The sequence below is a fragment of the Pollicipes pollicipes genome, unplaced genomic scaffold (genome assembly GCF_011947565.3).
Source record: "Pollicipes pollicipes isolate AB1234 unplaced genomic scaffold, Ppol_2.1 Scaffold_7261;HRSCAF=8764_pilon_pilon_pilon, whole genome shotgun sequence".
NCBI lineage: Eukaryota > Metazoa > Arthropoda > Thecostraca > Pollicipedomorpha > Pollicipedidae > Pollicipes > Pollicipes pollicipes.
The window spans coordinates 53,293,625-53,311,357 of record NW_023597054.1 but is presented as its reverse complement, the minus strand read 5'-3'; the positions used below and the strand labels follow the sequence as shown (position 1 = coordinate 53,311,357).

At 57.7% G+C, this 17,733-nt stretch overlaps 1 protein-coding gene and 1 long non-coding RNA gene across 2 annotated transcripts; both read right to left on the bottom strand.

The window, feature by feature from the left end:
- Positions 1-7,141: 7,141 nt before the first annotated feature.
- Positions 7,142-12,227, bottom strand: LOC119111613 (uncharacterized). The gene is made up of 7 exons (XM_037235421.1): positions 12,214-12,227; positions 12,106-12,115; positions 11,750-11,900; positions 11,221-11,352; positions 7,669-7,826; positions 7,337-7,409; positions 7,142-7,218 (listed from the first exon to the last, which is right to left on the bottom strand). The coding sequence occupies exons 1-7, from the start codon at positions 12,225-12,227 to the stop codon at positions 7,142-7,144; spliced, it is 615 nt and encodes a 204-aa protein (XP_037091316.1).
- A 374-nt stretch (positions 12,228-12,601) lies between these two features.
- On the bottom strand, positions 12,602-16,462 carry LOC119112443 (uncharacterized). Its single transcript, XR_005095718.1, has 3 exons — positions 16,368-16,462; positions 15,597-15,716; positions 12,602-12,637 (listed from the first exon to the last, which is right to left on the bottom strand). It is a non-coding gene; the product is annotated as an uncharacterized LOC119112443 (long non-coding RNA).
- Between the last annotated feature and the right edge of the window lie 1,271 nt (positions 16,463-17,733).

Sequence of the window (17,733 nt, the reverse complement as noted above, 5' to 3'; positions counted from 1 at the left end):
ACACAAACATGTCCCAGAACATTAGGGATGCTATACTTTCAATGCGCGAACTCCGCCGTCAGATGTACATTTCAGTTGCAATGCCTCTAACCAGCAATGATTATGAATCATCTTAAAGTAATTCTCCTTTATAACGGGTTGACATCAATCAAACGTTCCATTTGTGATAATGTTCCACCTAAGCGTGCGAATGATCTTTCCACCATATCACGAAATAAGTGAGGCCTCCTTGTGCGGAGCACGAATTAGAAGGGTACACAGCAGTTATGAAGGGATAGGATGTATTATTATATTAGCTATTAGCTAATTACAGCTTAAGCCAACAAGTTATAAGAGACAAGTTGCCCGGCCAGGGGGAGTTGGGCGGTTTTGTCGTAGGTTACGTCAATTACGTCGTGTTCTAAAACAAAGCTTTTCGCGATCTACAGAGCTGCAAAATTATCTAGGTCAATGCTACACAGCTATGGACCGCGCACGGTGTTAGGCGGACATTTCCTATATTTGCGCTGCACACTAGGTGCGGGGCCAGGAAGAGAGGTCACACTGCGGGGGTCGGGGGTCGGCGGAAATAGCGAAAGCTAAATTATGAGGTCAAGCGACCACTCCTTTTCATTTCACCACAGAGAAAAAAACAGCACAAAACCTAGGCAGTGTGCCTTTACATACCTAGATTGCCTATATGTTATTGGCAAAAATCAGGTGCGTCATCAACGTCGCTGAAGACACCCATAAAAATGGAACTTTTCGCCACTGGAAAACGCCAACGCCCCAGTAAAAAAAAAATCATATCACAAAGAAAATCTCCACCAAGCCTCGCTGAGACGACGGCGGGTGGATGAGACATTCGCAATTTATGTATACAAAATGCAAGTCAACAAGGAAATCATATATTGCTGAATTTTTGCCTTACTGTTTCAAAGACATCTGAGTAGCATTGACAGGCGGGAAGGTAGGCAAGGAAAGCACAGAAAGGGAACGACATAAGATTGAAAGCACGAAGCCTGCAAGGCTTTTAGCTGTGGGCCATGCGCATATAGCAAAAACCTTGCATACAACGTTTTTGTATGACACATCACAACTAAAAGTGTGGTGACACACCCACGTTGTGATGATACACCCCGATGTGCAATTTAAAAAAAACGCCCAAGGGTACAGGTGAAACCGACAATTTTAACAGCAAGCAGAATGCGTTGTCAGACTGTTGTAACACTCCGATGCGTGGCAGACATGTGGGATGGCTTTTCAGACAGCACTTGCGTGACTAGTTACTGGCCGCCAGCTTGCAACTGGCCAGACAAAGTCAGACCCAAAACCGGAACCATCGTGCCAGGACATTGCGTGATATTTTAAAATATTGCGGCGGAGATTGTAAGAGCAGTTTTTTTGCTGAGCAGAGGAGCCTGCGTCTCCGTAAAAGGCGATATCAATCCGCTCCACGGAGGATTCCGTCAAATTCATTAAAAATAAGATAACCATGCTACGGCTACCATGACTTAAGCACACCTTTATAGATCTCACAATCACTCCTAATGTCTGAGCGTGTATAACAGCGTACCGGGCGGCCCCATGCACGTGACGCAGCCAGCAGCCACAGCAGCTCCTCCATCGACTGATGAACGTCGCAACCAACCGGCCAAACATGACAGTGCTCTACGCGGGCAAGTTCTGTTGGTTGCTGAACGAGACTTCAGTTACGCAAACGCACGATAGCGGCACGCCGCACGCCACTCCGCTGGCACGAACTTGAGCAGCGCTCCCTCGGCGCGCGGCCGCCTCTGAGCGCTCCCGAGCTCAGACGGCGAGAGTGCGTCACGCTCGACCTGGGCGCCGCGCCGCCCCCAGCACGTGAGCAGCGTGAAGCGACGTTCGGAGGGGCCGGCTTGTGTGCAGAGACAGGTCCCACGAAGCAGCGCGCACATCGCTAGCCCAGAGTAAATCAATACAGCAAAAAGCGACTGCGTCAACCTTAATGTGTGTTACGAACGGTTGCTAAGGCATTGTCCCATCTTTGCTAATAACGGAGCTAACATACCATCAGCCCCTGCCTGACTTCACTCAAATGAAAAACAAATGAGGTCCAGTTGTGCGCACATTCTGGTAAATAAACATGCATAACTAACAAACATATACGTACGTATATATATATATATATATATATATATATATATATATATATATGCCCGCGTTGACCAATGCTCGCAGCTGCCAACGGCGTACATATAACGGCGTATATATATATATATATATATATATATATATATATATATATATATATATATATACTACGTAGAAAGAATTCACTGTGAAGAAACCAAACACCTCCACATCATCCACCAGTCACCACTAAGTTAGTAGACGGACACTACGGGAACCACTGCGTATCCAGCTATCTCATCATATTAAGATGTTCCACCCACATCTTCGCCTGGCCTTACAGCACTATCCTGGTCACTCGACCCGCCAAACGCATGCCATGGTTCGGTGCGGTGGTGACGCAAGTAGAAGTCAGCTTGCGAAAATGAGCTTTTGAGAGGTGCATAAATTGGTCACAGTCCACACGCGCCCTTTTTAGGCATGCCCAAAACGCATGCGGATCGAAATGCATAGCGATGAGAATTGTGGGCCGACTTTGTCAAACAGGAGGTCGGCAATGTGCGCTCAGCAGATGACTGTCCGCGTTGGCACGGTTTGACACGGGCCCAGTCGCCTGACACACAGCTAGGCCTATTCCGAGCGCCGGCGCGCCGGCCGCCCCACCCGCCTGGCCGGTGCGGACGGCCGGCGAACGGCGTGCGGACAGCCGGCGGACGGCGTGCGGACGGCCGGCGGACGGCCAGCGGACGGCCGGCGGACGACGGCCGCTGGACCTGCCGAGCGGGGTCGACGCCGTGAGCTGGGCCCCGGCCCCGACGCCCGCCCGCGCGGGGCACTCGCCGCCTCCGGCCGCCGGCCCTCGCGTCACGCTGCGATGTTGACCAATGCGCGCAGCTGCCTCATCAGGTCTCTGATGTTGACGTGCCTGTAGTGGTCGCGCGTGGCGTTCAAGTTCTGGGTCTGGTTCGTGGAAACAAGTTGCAGACTCGTGCATTATAGAATCAAGCCGTGTAAGCATGTGTACGGAAACAAAGCCACTTTCTCTTCAGAAATTTATCATTGATTCGATGAGCAATCTCTGTTCATCGAATCGACGATCAACCTTCGGATGATTCTTACGTCATCCAAGAATAAACAGCATGTATCGGCGGAGCTAAGTAGGTGGGGTGTACATGCACAACAGGCGCCACTGAAAGGTACTTATGAAATCGCTCTTTGCAGCATAGCATTCAGTTTCACACCAACTGCATGCGAGCTGTAAGCAGGTGATATTCTTGTGGACACCGAGCCATGTTGATATTTCTGGCAACGAACTTGCGGACGCCGCGGTAAGCAGGCGGCGAATGAAGCGATCTCGTTGTTATTAACATGTTCCCTTCTGACGTGAAGTGTATCTTGCCAATCTATGTTTGTGATGTGTGGCAGCGGAGGTAGAACGTCGACTCCAGCAGGTTCAAAAAAGTTAAACGTGTCAGAGGAGAGTGGGTGTAGAGCCACAGGAAGCACCGCGTCGAAGAGGTTGCCCTCCGCCGGCTCCGTTCTGGCCATACCTACCAAACACCTAAACACTATCTCTTGTGAGATGACCCACCACTGTGCGCTCGATGCGATGGTAGACTGTCAAATGAACACGGCCTCGCGATGTGTCGGAATCTTGTCGCCGAAAGAGACGCATTTTCCCCCAACCTCCCGGTTCGACAGCTTCTTGGTGAGCCGTCATCCATGGATGCCTCCTCCATTGTACCATTGCATCATTTAAAGACTATATTAGATTCCAAGTCGTGTACGACCCGACCCGACCAGGGTAACGGAATATCTCAGAACTGGGTCTGCGCCTATGGTATGCTACTTTGGCTTGCTAGGTGGCCTTGTTGAGATTTGATCGTGGGGACCTATAGCCATTTTTCTTTTTGTGTCAAACTTCAACTACTTCTTGCGCATACTTCGACATACTTGGACCGTCACGCAGTTTGCAACAAATAACGGAGCTGGGCCCAGGCGGCGAAGTGGTTTACGCGCCATAAAGCAGCAAGCACACACACACACCCGCACGCCACAAAGTACACAAGTACCGTTCTGGTTCCTGTCTCCATTCTTCTTCCACTCCCCTTCCCTCCCCTCTCTCGGAGCACGAAAGTGGAGTATCGCGATCGCAAACAACACGCCACAATCACCGTGGTCCCAGCCCCAGCGGGACATCGTCTCCTCGTGGACCCTGGCCTGAGTGCTGTGAACACACAATGCCACTGTCCCCAGAGAGGCCCTGCCGCGCAGTGCACACACACAACAGCAATACACCCATGCCGTATTGATTCCGGCGAGGCCGACAAACTAATGATCACTCGATGAGGATTCCAAATTGCCTGCGGCAGCGGCGGCGGAGCGGGGGGGGGGGGGGAGGGGGAGGGGGAGGGGGAGGGGAAAGGCTGCCGGCGGCTGCGGCCGGCACGTGCATGGCGCCACCATAGAGCCAGTCAACGATCAGATTCTTAGATCAAGGCCACGCTCGCACCTTTCAAGTCGCGCAGCACGATCGCTGAGGCCACAAACCAATCACCTTCGCCAACTTTTTCCACCCATCAGTAAGTTAGGCGTCTGAATCTGAGGTACATTGGACCTGTCTCCGGGGGGGGGGGGGGCGGGTGCCCACACAGAGTGACTTAAACTGACCAGGCTGCGGTGTCCTGATGCCTCAGCCCACGCGGGGTGAGTGACGCTCGGGCGTGCCATCCGGGGCACCGCGCGCCGGCTGGGCCGGGCTGGCCGGCCGGAGGCGGCCGGCCGACGCCGGCTCGGGCGGGCCGGGCCGGTCAGCGGCGGCGCACGGACTCGCACGGTCGCTGCCGAACAGGCTTGAGGGCAGCCCCAGCAGCGACATGCTCGCCTCCGAGCTGAAACAGCGCCGGGGTCACCGACCCAGCCGAGGTCAGGTCACGGACGAGCAGCTCGCGCAGACAGCAGCAGCGACACGGAGTCGCCGACTGATGCATACACGTGCTGGCACGTAACGATCATCGCGTTCCGACGGCGAGGGTGTGAAACAGCGTCTCACTTTGAGTAAGCTCATTAACGCCAAGATGGCTTCTGCAGCGGCAAACTTCTTCAGTCACCATCGCGGCAACTCCACACTCGGCTCAAGCAATGGAGCCGGTGCAGCATTCGCGCAATGCGCGGGATCGCGTGTCGTCGACCCCAATACAAAATACAATGTACCGCATTTTGCACTCTTTCCGCTACACTTGGTATTTGTTGTTATTTACGGTTTTTAGACGCGCCGACTGCATAGGCCATATTGCACTCACCAGGATGGCATTAGTTACGAGGTGAGTACATAGAGCGAAATCCGATTTCTGCAAGGAACGAATACAGTTGCCCATCTTCAAGAAGTTACGAGTGATTACCAAGAATTTCACTTAAGTGAGGGAGGTAGCATTTCGCCCAAAGTAACACAAGCGCTTCCCGGCAAAATGTGGACATAGCCATACTATGTAGTGCACGGTAAGAAACGCAGAGTAACGAGCGCATCGGGGTCTCTCACTACCACACGACAAGTATCGGTGAGTTTCGTACGTATGGCCAATACGCGGCCTGCAAAGCACCACTTCTCGCCTCGAATCACGGAAGCTGGAAGATCATGGGCCCAATGCAGGTTTTGTACGTTTCAATTTGCTGTGCGTGCCCTTATTCCAACGGAGCTGCCACTTGCGTTGCAATAAAGTTAAAATGGATGGATAAAAATTTTGAGCTGGAAGCAGCAATCTGCGCGTACATGGTGCATGTCATGCACGTTTTGCGGCTGTGTCAGCGAACTCATTTTGAAAGATACCGACATGACTGGGAATCTAACACAGTGTCACGTTCTTTCCAACTCGGTTCAATGCAGTGAGGCGCATCAAGACGGCCTGTAAAAGAGGACATGATGGGTTGAAAGTTATTAAGGCCAAAAGGCTGCTGAAAGAATCTGTTAGAACGAGGTGAAATGACTCATTTCCAACTTCAATAAACAAAGCGCCTTGATAATAGACGCCAGTTCAGAGGTGAATACCGATGCGCGCCTTGGCAACGTGGATGATCGGGTGGCGGATCCAATCACGACGCACAGCCGACACCGTCTGAAGCTTTAGATCTGTCCGTGTGAGTTATTGTGTGCTCCTCGTACGACGTCACGTGTCCTAACTCCTTGGAAGGGAAAAAGTCAGTTGGTAGGGTATGTTTCCTTGTTTCAGCAGGCGAAGTGTCTACTCTGGGCGAAATCAGAAGCCATGGAGGGTCTAGCGTATGCTGCACCCGCATCATGCTGCGAAGAGGGATGCCACTGGCATCAGGCAGAGGTCTTATCCTAGCGCAAAAAGGGCGGAATGTTGATCCGGACCACCATGAAACACAGCTGTTGTTCGTCGCGATAAAACTGCATCACATGTCGGGTGGGAAGGAAATTGCCGCAGCTTTAGAACATATCTCATGCTGCCGACAAGCATTTCTCGCCGAGCCGACAGCGGCGGCTTGCTGGCCTTTACAAGAAGGCTTCCGGCAAGTGTCGTTCGAAACGCTCCTGTAGTGATGCGGAGCGCTGTGCGGTGAATAGTGTCCAAAGAACGCTTGCTCGACTCACTTGCGCTGTCATACCTAAAAACGCGTGATCTAGCTTAAAACCGATAAGGCTACACTTGATATCTGAGGTAGAGCTGCTGGGTGATAATGAAGCAATTCACTTTCAAATTTGTGCAATAGCCTACTCGAAAATGTTCAGGAGGGCTGTCCAACTTGGGGAGCGATGATATTCAGAGGAGCGAGCAGGAAGCACGCTTGCCTCAGCAGACTTAAATGGTCTTTGACCAGGGATCACCCGACGGCGGAACTCATAACGCGTCATGCCGTAACATAACAAGCGTAACCACGTAAAATAACAAGCACCAGGCGTCATAACAAGCCGGCTGCCACAATGAGCGATCAGCGACGATACACACGCACGTGTGATTCCCACATATCGGTGGTTCGACGCATGTGCGTGGCGGCCGGCCAACTCGCCGGTGCTGCCCGACCCCGGTCAGGTCTTGCACGGCCGCGAGCCCCCAGCCCGGCGCACGAGAGCGGCGCCCGACCGCCGGCCTCCCTGCGACTCACCTCGGGAGCGAGCGGCGCGCCGGCGGTGTGCGCTGGCCGGGTCCGGCGCGCCGCGCCGGTGACGTCAGCCGCCGGCGCGTGACGTCAGCGGGCGAGGAGCGGGCCGACGCTGGCCGACCGGAGAGCAGCGGCGAGCTGGCCAGGAACTGCGCCCGCACCGCCTGCGCCCGCTCCTCCTCAAACGCCACCCGCTGCAGGGCACCGGCGCGGCGTCACCGGCGGCGCCCGACACGGCGCCGAGAAAGCCGCCGCGTGGTTTGGACGCATGAGCCCGGACAACGCCAGACGATCAGACGCGCTTGGTGGGACGCCGGTCATGAAGATGTGACTGATCCTGTCATCGCGTCCCGGCGTCAGCTCCCTGCCCAGTCCCCAGGCGGGCCGCACGCCCCGTGCCGTGCCGTTTGAGCGACCTCCCCCCTCCCCCACCCCATCCACCGGTCTCCTCACCTCCCGGCCGAGCCGCAGCACCGCCTCAGTGTACATCTCACGCTCGCGACCCAGCGCCTGCCGCTGCTCCTCCAGCATGCGCTCCCGCATTGCCAGCTCCTCGCGCTCCTCCAGCAGGAAGGCGTTGTGCTGGAACGAGCCGTCGCAGTCGTCCGGCCCTGCGCGGCCAGGTGGCAAATGTCAGCAAATGTCACCGAATATCAGCGGGTGTCAGCGGGTGTCATCGGGTGTCAGCGGATGTCAGCGGATGTTCAGCGGGTGTCAGCGGATGTCGGCGGGTGTCATCAGGTGTCAGCGGATTTCAGCAGGTGTCAGTGGATGTCGGCGGATGTCGCAGGTGTCAGGGGATTTCAGCGGGTGTCAGCAGGTGTCAGCGGATGTCGGCGGGTGTCAGCAGGTGTCAGCGGATGTCAGCGGGCGTCAGCGGATGTCAGCGAGTGTCAGCGGATGTCGGCGGGTGTCAGCGGGCGTCAGTGGATGTCGGCGGATGTCGCAGGTGTCAGCGGATTTCAGCGGGTGTCAGCAGATGTCAGCGGATGTCGGCGGGTGTCAGCAGGTGTCAGCGGATATCAGCGGGTGTCAACGGATGTCGGCGGGTGTCAGCGGGTGTCAGCGGATGTCGGCGGGCGCGGCCGGCGAGGCACGCTGGGGAGGCCGGCCTCGTCGGCAGCGCGGCCGCTACACCATCGGACACCGCAGGCGGACAGGCAGCTCTGGTGACCGGCTGGCACTAGGATCACTCCGATCTTGCCGTCGGGTTTTTCAGAGTCCGCCGCTAACTGGTCATCGTCACACGCAAAGCCGTCAAATAGCTTCGCACCGCACGCAAACTGCGCACTTCAAAGAATATGCGTCAATGATGTAATACCATAATACTCCAAAACAAAATACCAGATGCCTGAAACACTCAAACATAGTGTCAAGCGGTTCAGACCCGTTAACCAATCCGTTAAAACAAGCACACAGGCGTGTCATGGACCAGCGAGGCTGATTACTGACTCGACACGCTTCAGGGCGCAGTGAACCATGCAACTAAGAGCCAGGTTTATCCCTTCCCTCCTCCCCGAGCGGCGGCCTCTACATAGCTCGGCTACAGCTGAACATGACAGAGCAGCACAGGAACACTCCAGAGACGCCGGCCCCATTGGTGGAGCCTCGCCGGGCGGCTCAGGCCCGCCGTCCGCAGTCCAGCTACAGAGGGCGTTCTCGACCCCCTCCCGCACGCCCGCCCCCTCCCCCCCCCCCCCGAGCCGGCCGCTCGTCTGTCCTGCACCGGATCGGACCACGCCGGGTCTGATCCATCTGGACGGCAGCAAGGCTCGCTCTCGGCTCCCGCCCGCCCGCCCTCCCGGGCCGGCCGCTCGTCTGTCCTGCAACGGATCGGACCACGCCGGGTCTGATCCATCTGGACGGCAGCAAGGCTCGCGCAGACCCGTGATGCATGGCCTGAGCGGCCGCCTCCGATCCAATCTCACCAGCCAGATGTGCACCGAAAGCAATCTCTGTTTCGGTGATTACGGACCACGCTTTGATTACGAATGGTCCCTGAATTTCACAGCACTTGACAGATGCTGGCATTTCAGATGCAAGCAAGGCGCCTTCATGAATCTCGACATGACAAGGCGCCAGTCCCTGTTTACGCCAGTCAGCACAACTTCGGAAGCCCCAGGCCCATGCACCACGCGAAAAAGGTACGCACCTGGAAAAATTCCCGTCAAGTCCACCAGAAATAGTAAAGAAACGGGATAACAAGACAACAGCAGGACCAATTCAGGCCAAGACGGGACAAACGTTAGGGACGACAGCAAAGATTCGACACCGGGGCACGCAGCAACATCGTGTCATTCGTCACACACCGGGCGTGTCCGCACATCAACTCGGCGTTGCACCGACACCAAGCGATCCATCTTAGCCGACTGTGCCCTGCCACGGGCTGCTCAGTCCGGAGGCGTTACGGGTATGCTGGCCACCGCCAGAGACGCGTCGGCCATCAAGAGTGCCGCTGCTGTTGAACAAATCGGGCGTGCTGCCGCGCCCCGCCGCGCCGCAGGGGCTCTCTCTGCATTAGCCGATTACTCGGGTGACGCGCCACCGGCCGTCAGGGCCCGCTGAAATACGACCGAGTGGCCGGCTTACAGCAGGCTCGAATGCCGGCTAGCGGCCGCCTGCAGCTGAGCGGGGCATTAACTAAGGCGAGCCACGGCTCTCGCCATTAGTATACCGTTACCACGGCCCCAAGCATAGCCATGCAACCTGGGGAAGTTTAGACTGCGTAAGACATGATGGCCATCTGCATACGTGACCAGCCGGTGGCTTACGTCCGTGTCTATGGAAACGACCACCAACGCGCCAACACGCGGGGCTCAGTTCCAGACCCGCAGCGCTCCTACAGATGCCTCATCTGTGCGGGCATGATGAGCACATATGTCCATCGACATTCACCTGGGCCAGGTACAGTCGCAGATCCCGAATTAGGAACGGGAACGTCCCCTGCCCATGTGTAGACAACGGAATCACTGAACTGCCGGTGCCATGTGCGTCACAACGTCTGCCGCTGGTCCCCAGGGAGGACGCCGAGACGCGGCCGGCGACGAGCGTCGAGCCCGCACCCACCCGGTCGGAAGCCGAGCACTCCGCCACTGACCCAGCCGCTCACACCGTGGCCACACCGTGGGTGTTACAACAGAAACGGAGAAGCGTCACACTATGGCAGCCGTTGACGCGTGTCAGTTCGCGGCATGAACAAAGCCAGTATGCCCCAGCCATATGACGTCATGGCTGGGGTGACTGGCCAAAGTCCATGATGGTTCAACAATGTTATAACGTTTGCGATGTAAATGGTCTTAAAGGTTGCAAAGTTCCACCAAAATGGAGCAATGGATATCACAATACCGCCAGTGCGCAGCTGTCTCAGATTCATAATCCAACTGGGCTACAAGCACGCTCCTGCAGCACCACTCTCATCCTCCATCACTAATGCTACGGCTGGCATTATGGATACAGTGCCACTGCCTACAGTCCCTCAGCTCGTCACAAGCCTTGGGTGCCCCGTTCTGCACCAGTGGTGCCCGTCCCGTCACCAGTGGTACCGTCCCGTCGCCAGTGGTACCATCCCGTCACCAGTGGCACCGTCCCGTCACCAGTGGCGTCCGTCCCGTCACCAGTGGTGCACGTCCCGTCACACGTGGTGCCCGTCCCGTCACCAGTGGTACCGTCCCGTCACCAGTGGTGCCTGTCCCGTCACACGTGGTGCCCGTCCCGTCACACGTGACGCCCGTCCCGTCACCAGTGGTGCCCGTCCCGCCACCAGTGGTACCGTCCCGTCACCAGTGGTGCCCGTCCCGTCACACGTGGTGCCCGTCCCGTCACACGTGGTACCGTCCCGTCACCAGTGGTGCCCGTCCCGTCACCAATGGCGCCCGTCCCGTCACCAGTGGTGCCCGTCCCGTCACCAGTGGCGTCCGTCCCGTCACCAGTGGTGCCCGTCCCGTCACCAGTGGTACCGTCCCGTCACCAGTGGCGCCCGTCCCGTCACCAGTGGTGCCCAGTCACCTGTGGTGCCCATGATCAGCTGGCGCTGCTCCAGGACGGTCCGCTCGGCGGTCTCCAGCTGTTGGCGCAGCTCTCGCACCAGCTGGGCGCCGTCGGCCACCGCTGGGTCCTGCATGCCCGGCACACCGCCGCCTGCCGCGGACGCCGCGGCCGCGGTCAGCACGAAGCGAGCCGGCGGCCGCAGCGTGATGGAACGCCGTGCACACCATTATACGACGTATACGAGTCCAGGGTTTGCAGTGTTCGTGGTTATTTTCACGGTGGTACGCTGACGTGTGATCCCGTGTGCGAGCTGGGTACTACGCTTACTTTCAGGGTTCACTACAGCTCAAAAACAAACAGACGTGAGTAAAAATGTGTTTCAACTGTTTGACAAGTCTAGACTTTGATCAAGTTTGTGCCCATCTCGTGGAAAACGTGTTTTATCCTGGAAGAGATCAAAGCGGAAAGGGTGAAATGAAGCAAAAATCATCTACAAGCAGCCTCAGAGACGGCCGGCACCAGCGGGCACCCGTCTGGCGCCGCTCACCTTCCCGTTCGGTCAGAAGAGCCAGCTTCGTCTGCAAGCAGGAGACCATGCCGTCCAGCCGGCGACTAACCAGCTCGAACGGCAGGCCCAGCTCCACGTTAGGGAGCAGGTCAGCGTCGCCGCAGGCCGAGCAGCCCTTTTCGCACGGCACCTGCCCGGTCACGCGTCGGTCACATGTCGGGCACGTGTCGGTCACGCGGCCGTCGCTTGTCGGTCACACGGTGCTCACCGGTCGGTCGCGCGGCGGTCACGCCACAGAAACGGCCCCGACGCGACGGATGGCGCCGGTGCGGTTCTCCCAGAGCCCGCGGCGCCGGAACAGCGCGGAAGGACGGGGCGGCCCACCGGCGCCTCGCCTGACGCACACTGGCAGCGTGAGGCCGGGCGGACTGGGGGCTGGACAACGGTTCGCCGAACGACGTGCGCGGCCGATGGACTAGGCAGGCTGCTGTGCGCTGCCTCACCCGGTGGGCCACATTTGGACGTACCGACACGGTCCAGTCGAGTCAATCTAACCACGACCACGGCCTTCACAACATCGAGGCGGCTCAGACGTCCAGGCGGTCCTCACCTGATAACCCGAGTGCAGGTTGATGCAACGCAAATATCCGTTGCGCGCAGGAGTTCGACTCCAGCGCGCTGGCGGCTCTAGCGCCTCTACCGTAAGCCGCACGTCCGCGTAGTCGCCACCCCGCACCTTCAGTCGCCGCGGAGCACCACACGCAACGCGGCGCTAGCTGGCGATCCTGGCTCACCTGTTCGCTGGCGGCGGCGAGCGCGCGCAGCAGGGAGACGAGCGCGGCGCGCAGCTGCTGCGTCTCCTGGACGGCGCGCAGGTGGCGCGCCTCGCAGCCGGCCAGCACGCGCTCGTACGCCTCCTCCTTATGCCTGGCGGCGCGGTCGGCGTCAGGGCGACGGGTGGCGAGAAGGGCGACGGGCGGAGGGAAGGGCGACGGGTGGCGGGAAGGGCGACGGTCAGCGTCAGGGCGACGGTCGGCGTCAGGGCGACGGTCGGCGTCAGGGCGACGGGCGGCGGGAAGGGCGACGGTCAGGGTCAGGGCGACGGGCGGCGGGAAGGGCGACGGTCAGCGTCAGAGCGACGGGCGGCGGGAAGGGCGACGGGCGGCGGGAAGGGCGACGGTCGGCGTCAGGGCGACGGTCGACGTCAGGGCGACGGCGGCGGGAAGGGCGACGGTCAGCGTCAGAGCGACGGGCGGCGGGAAGGGCGATGGTCGGCGGGAAGGGAGTGGGGGAGGCGCGCCAGGCCGCACCGCTGCAGGCATCCACCAGCACCGACGGCAGGGACGGGCAGATGATCGCGACTGGAAGCCAAAGCTGACGGCGAAGGAGGTGATTGTGCCGGTGCCATTCCAAGCCAAGGTAGGACTGCTGGTTCTGTGACATATTTTAAAGTTGTCCATGCTATGATGTAGCGCCATTGACTGACACACTGGCTGGCGTGTCCAATACACGCAAAGCGAGTAACACAATCGGTGTGCGAACGGAGGCATTAGTGCTCACACAAAGAAGGCCATGCATCGCATATGTCACAAACATGAAACGCATGTGATAGCCAAATATGGCAAATGAAGTTTCGCATATTTGGAAAAACGAGCCTTCCGTACATAGGCCAGCAGTGTAGGAATATGGGAAATCGGCGACATGAAAATCTATACCTTAAATATAGGAGCCTATTGTTTCTATATCTGGCTACTGGCCAATGCATGCAGGGAGTGTCAGTGGTATCATGACCATATTGACAGTCGGTATCATCATTTCAACCGTTTCATGCTATTCAGACACCTCAGGGCCGCTCCTTTCGATGCAATCTGTGCGGACGTGTTGTAATGTTTTGTTTTTTTCTGACGTTTTACGCATTTAGATCGCTGGGCATATACGAAACGAGTCCTTCGACACTGAGTTGTTAAATTACTTCTAAACGATTGCACTTATGTGCAAAAAAGTGGTGCGTACAACGCAAAAGACGCTGTCGGTTTCTGGTCACCGCCCTGGTGTGAATAACTCTTAATGCTAACATTAGGCCACCGAGTCAACTTAACATGTAGTCTCATCCAATACAGAAAAAGAAAACATTTAGCTAACCTGAACATATCCGTACAGCATCGTCACGTACGTGTAAACCAACACGCGGTACTTTAGGGAAACCCCAAAGTTGCGTTGGCGTGAACAATCAATAGCCTGCGGGCATGCCCTCGTCCCCAGGAGACATATAAAACAGCCACAGTTTAATCAAGTTCAAACGAGGTTCCGAAACACACCTCCCCAGTTATTGGCCAACGGAGAGTACAAAAGCAGGCCCGTAAAAAGTGACGGGGGCGCCGCCGAGAACGCATCGGAACACTTGGATGCACTAACAAGTTAGGCGAGTTCTTGCACCAAAAGCAAGCATCAACGACACATTCGTTCACGATGTGAGATCGAGGACACCAGTAGCCATAAATAGCTTGTCGTCGCCTCTGAATCCGAAAACCCGACCGAGTCCAGCGCCCTGTTTGGCTTACACGGAAGACCCGTGCAGTACGTCACATATGATAGTTAGGAGTCACGCGACCTGCGAGCTGGACGGCACGCTGAGCTAGTAAATACCATTTACTGTCTCGGTCATGGACCTACTGAAAGGACTGCTGCGTTTTCCGGACATTGTTACAGCAGGGTGGTCGACATACCTATAACAGAAGCGCAAAAGCACCGCAAGTGTTATATTCCAAAAACTAACACAAATTTAGGGAAGATTCTTTGTTCCTCGACAACAAAGAGCATCAGCACGGGGGTGCCAATAATGTTCGACAGAGCGAGCGGCGCCCAGGTACGTCAGTGTTATATCCTCCGTTCCACTAACACCCACGGGCGCAGAAACCGGCACATGGCGGTCACCTCCGGTTATACCTGGCTTACGTACGTATAGCACGGATATATTTCACGTGGCGCAGAAATGCATATCCTCGTACAAATGGTGCAGCAACTAGCGAATTACGAATGCAGATAGCCTGGAGCATTCCATTAGGTGCGCCATTGCCCACCCATGCAAAGATGCGGCGCATGGATGACAGTGATGGAATCGCTGTCATCTGCGTCAGAGTCGGGCTTCCGTTACTACGCCAAGGTCTCAAGCGCGCAGCACCTCTGTATCACACTTCGTCGACGTGGTGATGTCGCGGCTCGCCACTGCTTGCCTCCACAGACTCCCGCAATCCCTCCCGCATTGGCCGCGTTTAGGGCGCGATGCACATCCACGGAAACGGCACTCGTAGACCTGCAGCGGTGTCCTGCACACAAGCAAGCCAGCCACAGCAGGTACACACTGGCATCGATGTTACACGGTCCACACACGCACCCAAGGCAGGCTGTCAGAAAAAAATGGATGGAATCACGCGCAATGTGTGCGTACGTCACCGCATGTACTGGTAAGAGCTGACGTACGTCCGCGCGCCATGTTAGCCTCAACCAGTCACATCTGTGCACCATGTCGAGCCAGGGTGTTAGTGCCCACCCTAAGTGACTATGCGTCAGCACTATTACACACCCTAGTATCTGGAGAGTCTGTACCCGATGCAGATGCAAGGTACGTCTGCACCTGGTACTGGCGACAGCGGGTACGCCTGCACCTGCTGCTGGCGACAGCGGGCGCGTCCGTACCTAACGTCGGCGACAGCTGGTACGTGTGTGCCTGATACCAGCGACAGCGGGTAGTCTGCATGTACCCGATGCTGGATACGAATGGGTAACTCCTGCATCCGATGCTGGAGATAGCAGGATACCTCTGCGCGAGATGCTTCGGACAGCAGGATGCGTCTCCACCCGACCCCAGCGACAGCACGGGGAGTACCTGATGGCGGTGGCCGGGGTGCGCCACTTGGCACGCGAGCCGTCCTGCCGTCCCAGAAGGCTCGAGATGACGATGCCGGACCGCCGTTCCTGGCTTTGCTTGTCCAGCAGCCGGTGGATCCTGCGCAGCGGCAGCAGCGTCTCAGCGCGACGCGGAGTCCACAGGTATATTCGGCGTGCCCACAACCCATCACGCTTAGCATCACACACCCGCTCAGGACAAACAAGACCATCGCGCTGCATGGTCCGCGCTCCGAGCAAGCATCACATACAATAGGTTGGATAAGCCATGTGACTGTGATGTATGCCAGGACTCTGTCTCCTTTCTCTCCCATGCTGCACTAGTCCAGAGACCCGGCCTTGTCGCGTCGACCACTTTGCTGGGAACCCGAGAAAGGCGGGCCTAGGGCCAGCGGGAGCGGCGGGCGGTCATCAGCACGTCGCATACGGGAATGCCAGCTCCTTTGAACCTGTCAGGACCGGTGCTGCCACCTACATCTGTTTTGGCCCGGGTGGCATCATCAGACTCACGACTAGTGCTGCCACCTACAGCTGTCTCGGATCCGGCAGTGCCAACGGACCCAGGACTGGTGCTGCCACCTGTATCTGCCTTGGGCCGCGCACCGCCATCATATCCCCGACTGGTGCTGCCCCTACATCTGTCTCGGACTCGGCAGCACCACCGGGCACGGCGGCACCGGCAGCTGCACTCCAAGCCCCTGAACATCAGCAGCGCCCCCTGGCATCAGGCAGGCGCGCGGGCGGCACTCACATGTCCTTGAGCCGCTCCATCTGGCGCTCCTGCTTCTTCAGGTCGTGCTGGTAGTGGGCGGCGCGCTGCTGGCCCAGGGCCTGCTGCCGCCGCGTCTGCCGGCAACGGACCCAACCGTCAGTGGACGGCCGGCGGAAGCGGCGGACGGCGGGGCTCTACAGTTGCAGCACGGCCACCGACGGCCCGCAGACTAAGGCTCTGACAGCCGGTAGCCGGCCCGGATGGCTTAGCCACCAGTGCACCGGCGGCTTTCACAGAGCTATACGCCTGCATCGGCACGTGCAGGTCGACACTGTATCGCCATAAGTCTAAAACTGAAAGGCTCTATCGGCAATCGAGCTCATGCCCGCTCGCCGCTTGCCCGTTGGACCGCTTCACACCGCTCCGGGTGCCTGGCGGAAGCGTCAGGTTCGGCGGGTGGAGGACCCACCTCCTCCCTGGCCTCGGCCAGCCGCGTCTGGCAGCCGCTCAGCCGGGCCGCCTGCTGCCGCTGCTGCTCCTGCTGCTGCTCGGAGCGACTCTCCAGCGCCGCCAGCCGCTCACGGCACCGAGTCAGGCTCACCTGCCGGTCACGCACGGGACGTCGGCGCCCGACAGCATAGGACGGCGGGGGGCGGGACAGGGGATATCACCGCCCGGCGGCAGGGGGCGGTGGAGAGCGGGACATCGCACCATAGCAGAGGGAGAGCGGGGAACGTGCAGAGCACTACCGCAGGACAGCAGGAGGGGCAGCGGGGAGCGTGACAGGGGTATCACCGCCCGGCAGCAGGGGGCGGCGGGGAGCGGGGACGAGGGGTATCACCGCTCAATAGCAGAAGCCGGCAGGGAGCGGGACATGGGATATTACCACGGCAGCATGCTGACTTGCTTTGACTTGGGGTACATCTAAGGCGACAGTCGTTTCACCCCACACGACAACACACACAGCGACCGAGCGCAGTACACGCAGCTCGCTATTCACTAGTGCATACGACCGCACCACATATGACTGGTCTGACGGCAACGCCCAGCTAAGGGCCAAGTGACGTCACTCTGATCTGGAAAATGCCTACAAGATCGGGGGAGTTCGGAGGGACCAGTAGATGCTAGGTAGGTAGGACGCCAGACCTACGAGCACAAAAGGCGTGTAGATTTGGTCAAGAGTACAGTTTAAACATGGTTACAGCGCACATGTGTAAAAGCACAAACAAATAGGGCAAGAGTAGACAGTTTCTCATGCTGCCACCAGCAGCTACATGTATGTTGTCCACAACACCAATTCGTCTGGGTATCGCTAGCAGACACTTCCCTGCCATCCCCAGCTTGGCATATCTGCTTGATGTTCTCAGCACCTGCTTGCCTGTCACCCCAGCGCTAATCGACTGCC

Excerpts from the sequence above, each read along its gene's own strand:
- LOC119111613 (XM_037235421.1), bottom strand. Across the intron at positions 7,827-11,220 it reads GCTGATCATGGGCACCACAG|GGCCGGACGACTGCGACGGC; the intron begins GTGACTGGGCAC and ends CTGGCCGCGCAG. Across the intron at positions 7,219-7,336 it reads CAGCTCGCCGCTGCTCTCCG|GTGAGTCGCAGGGAGGCCGG; the intron begins GTCGGCCAGCGT and ends CTCGCTCCCGAG.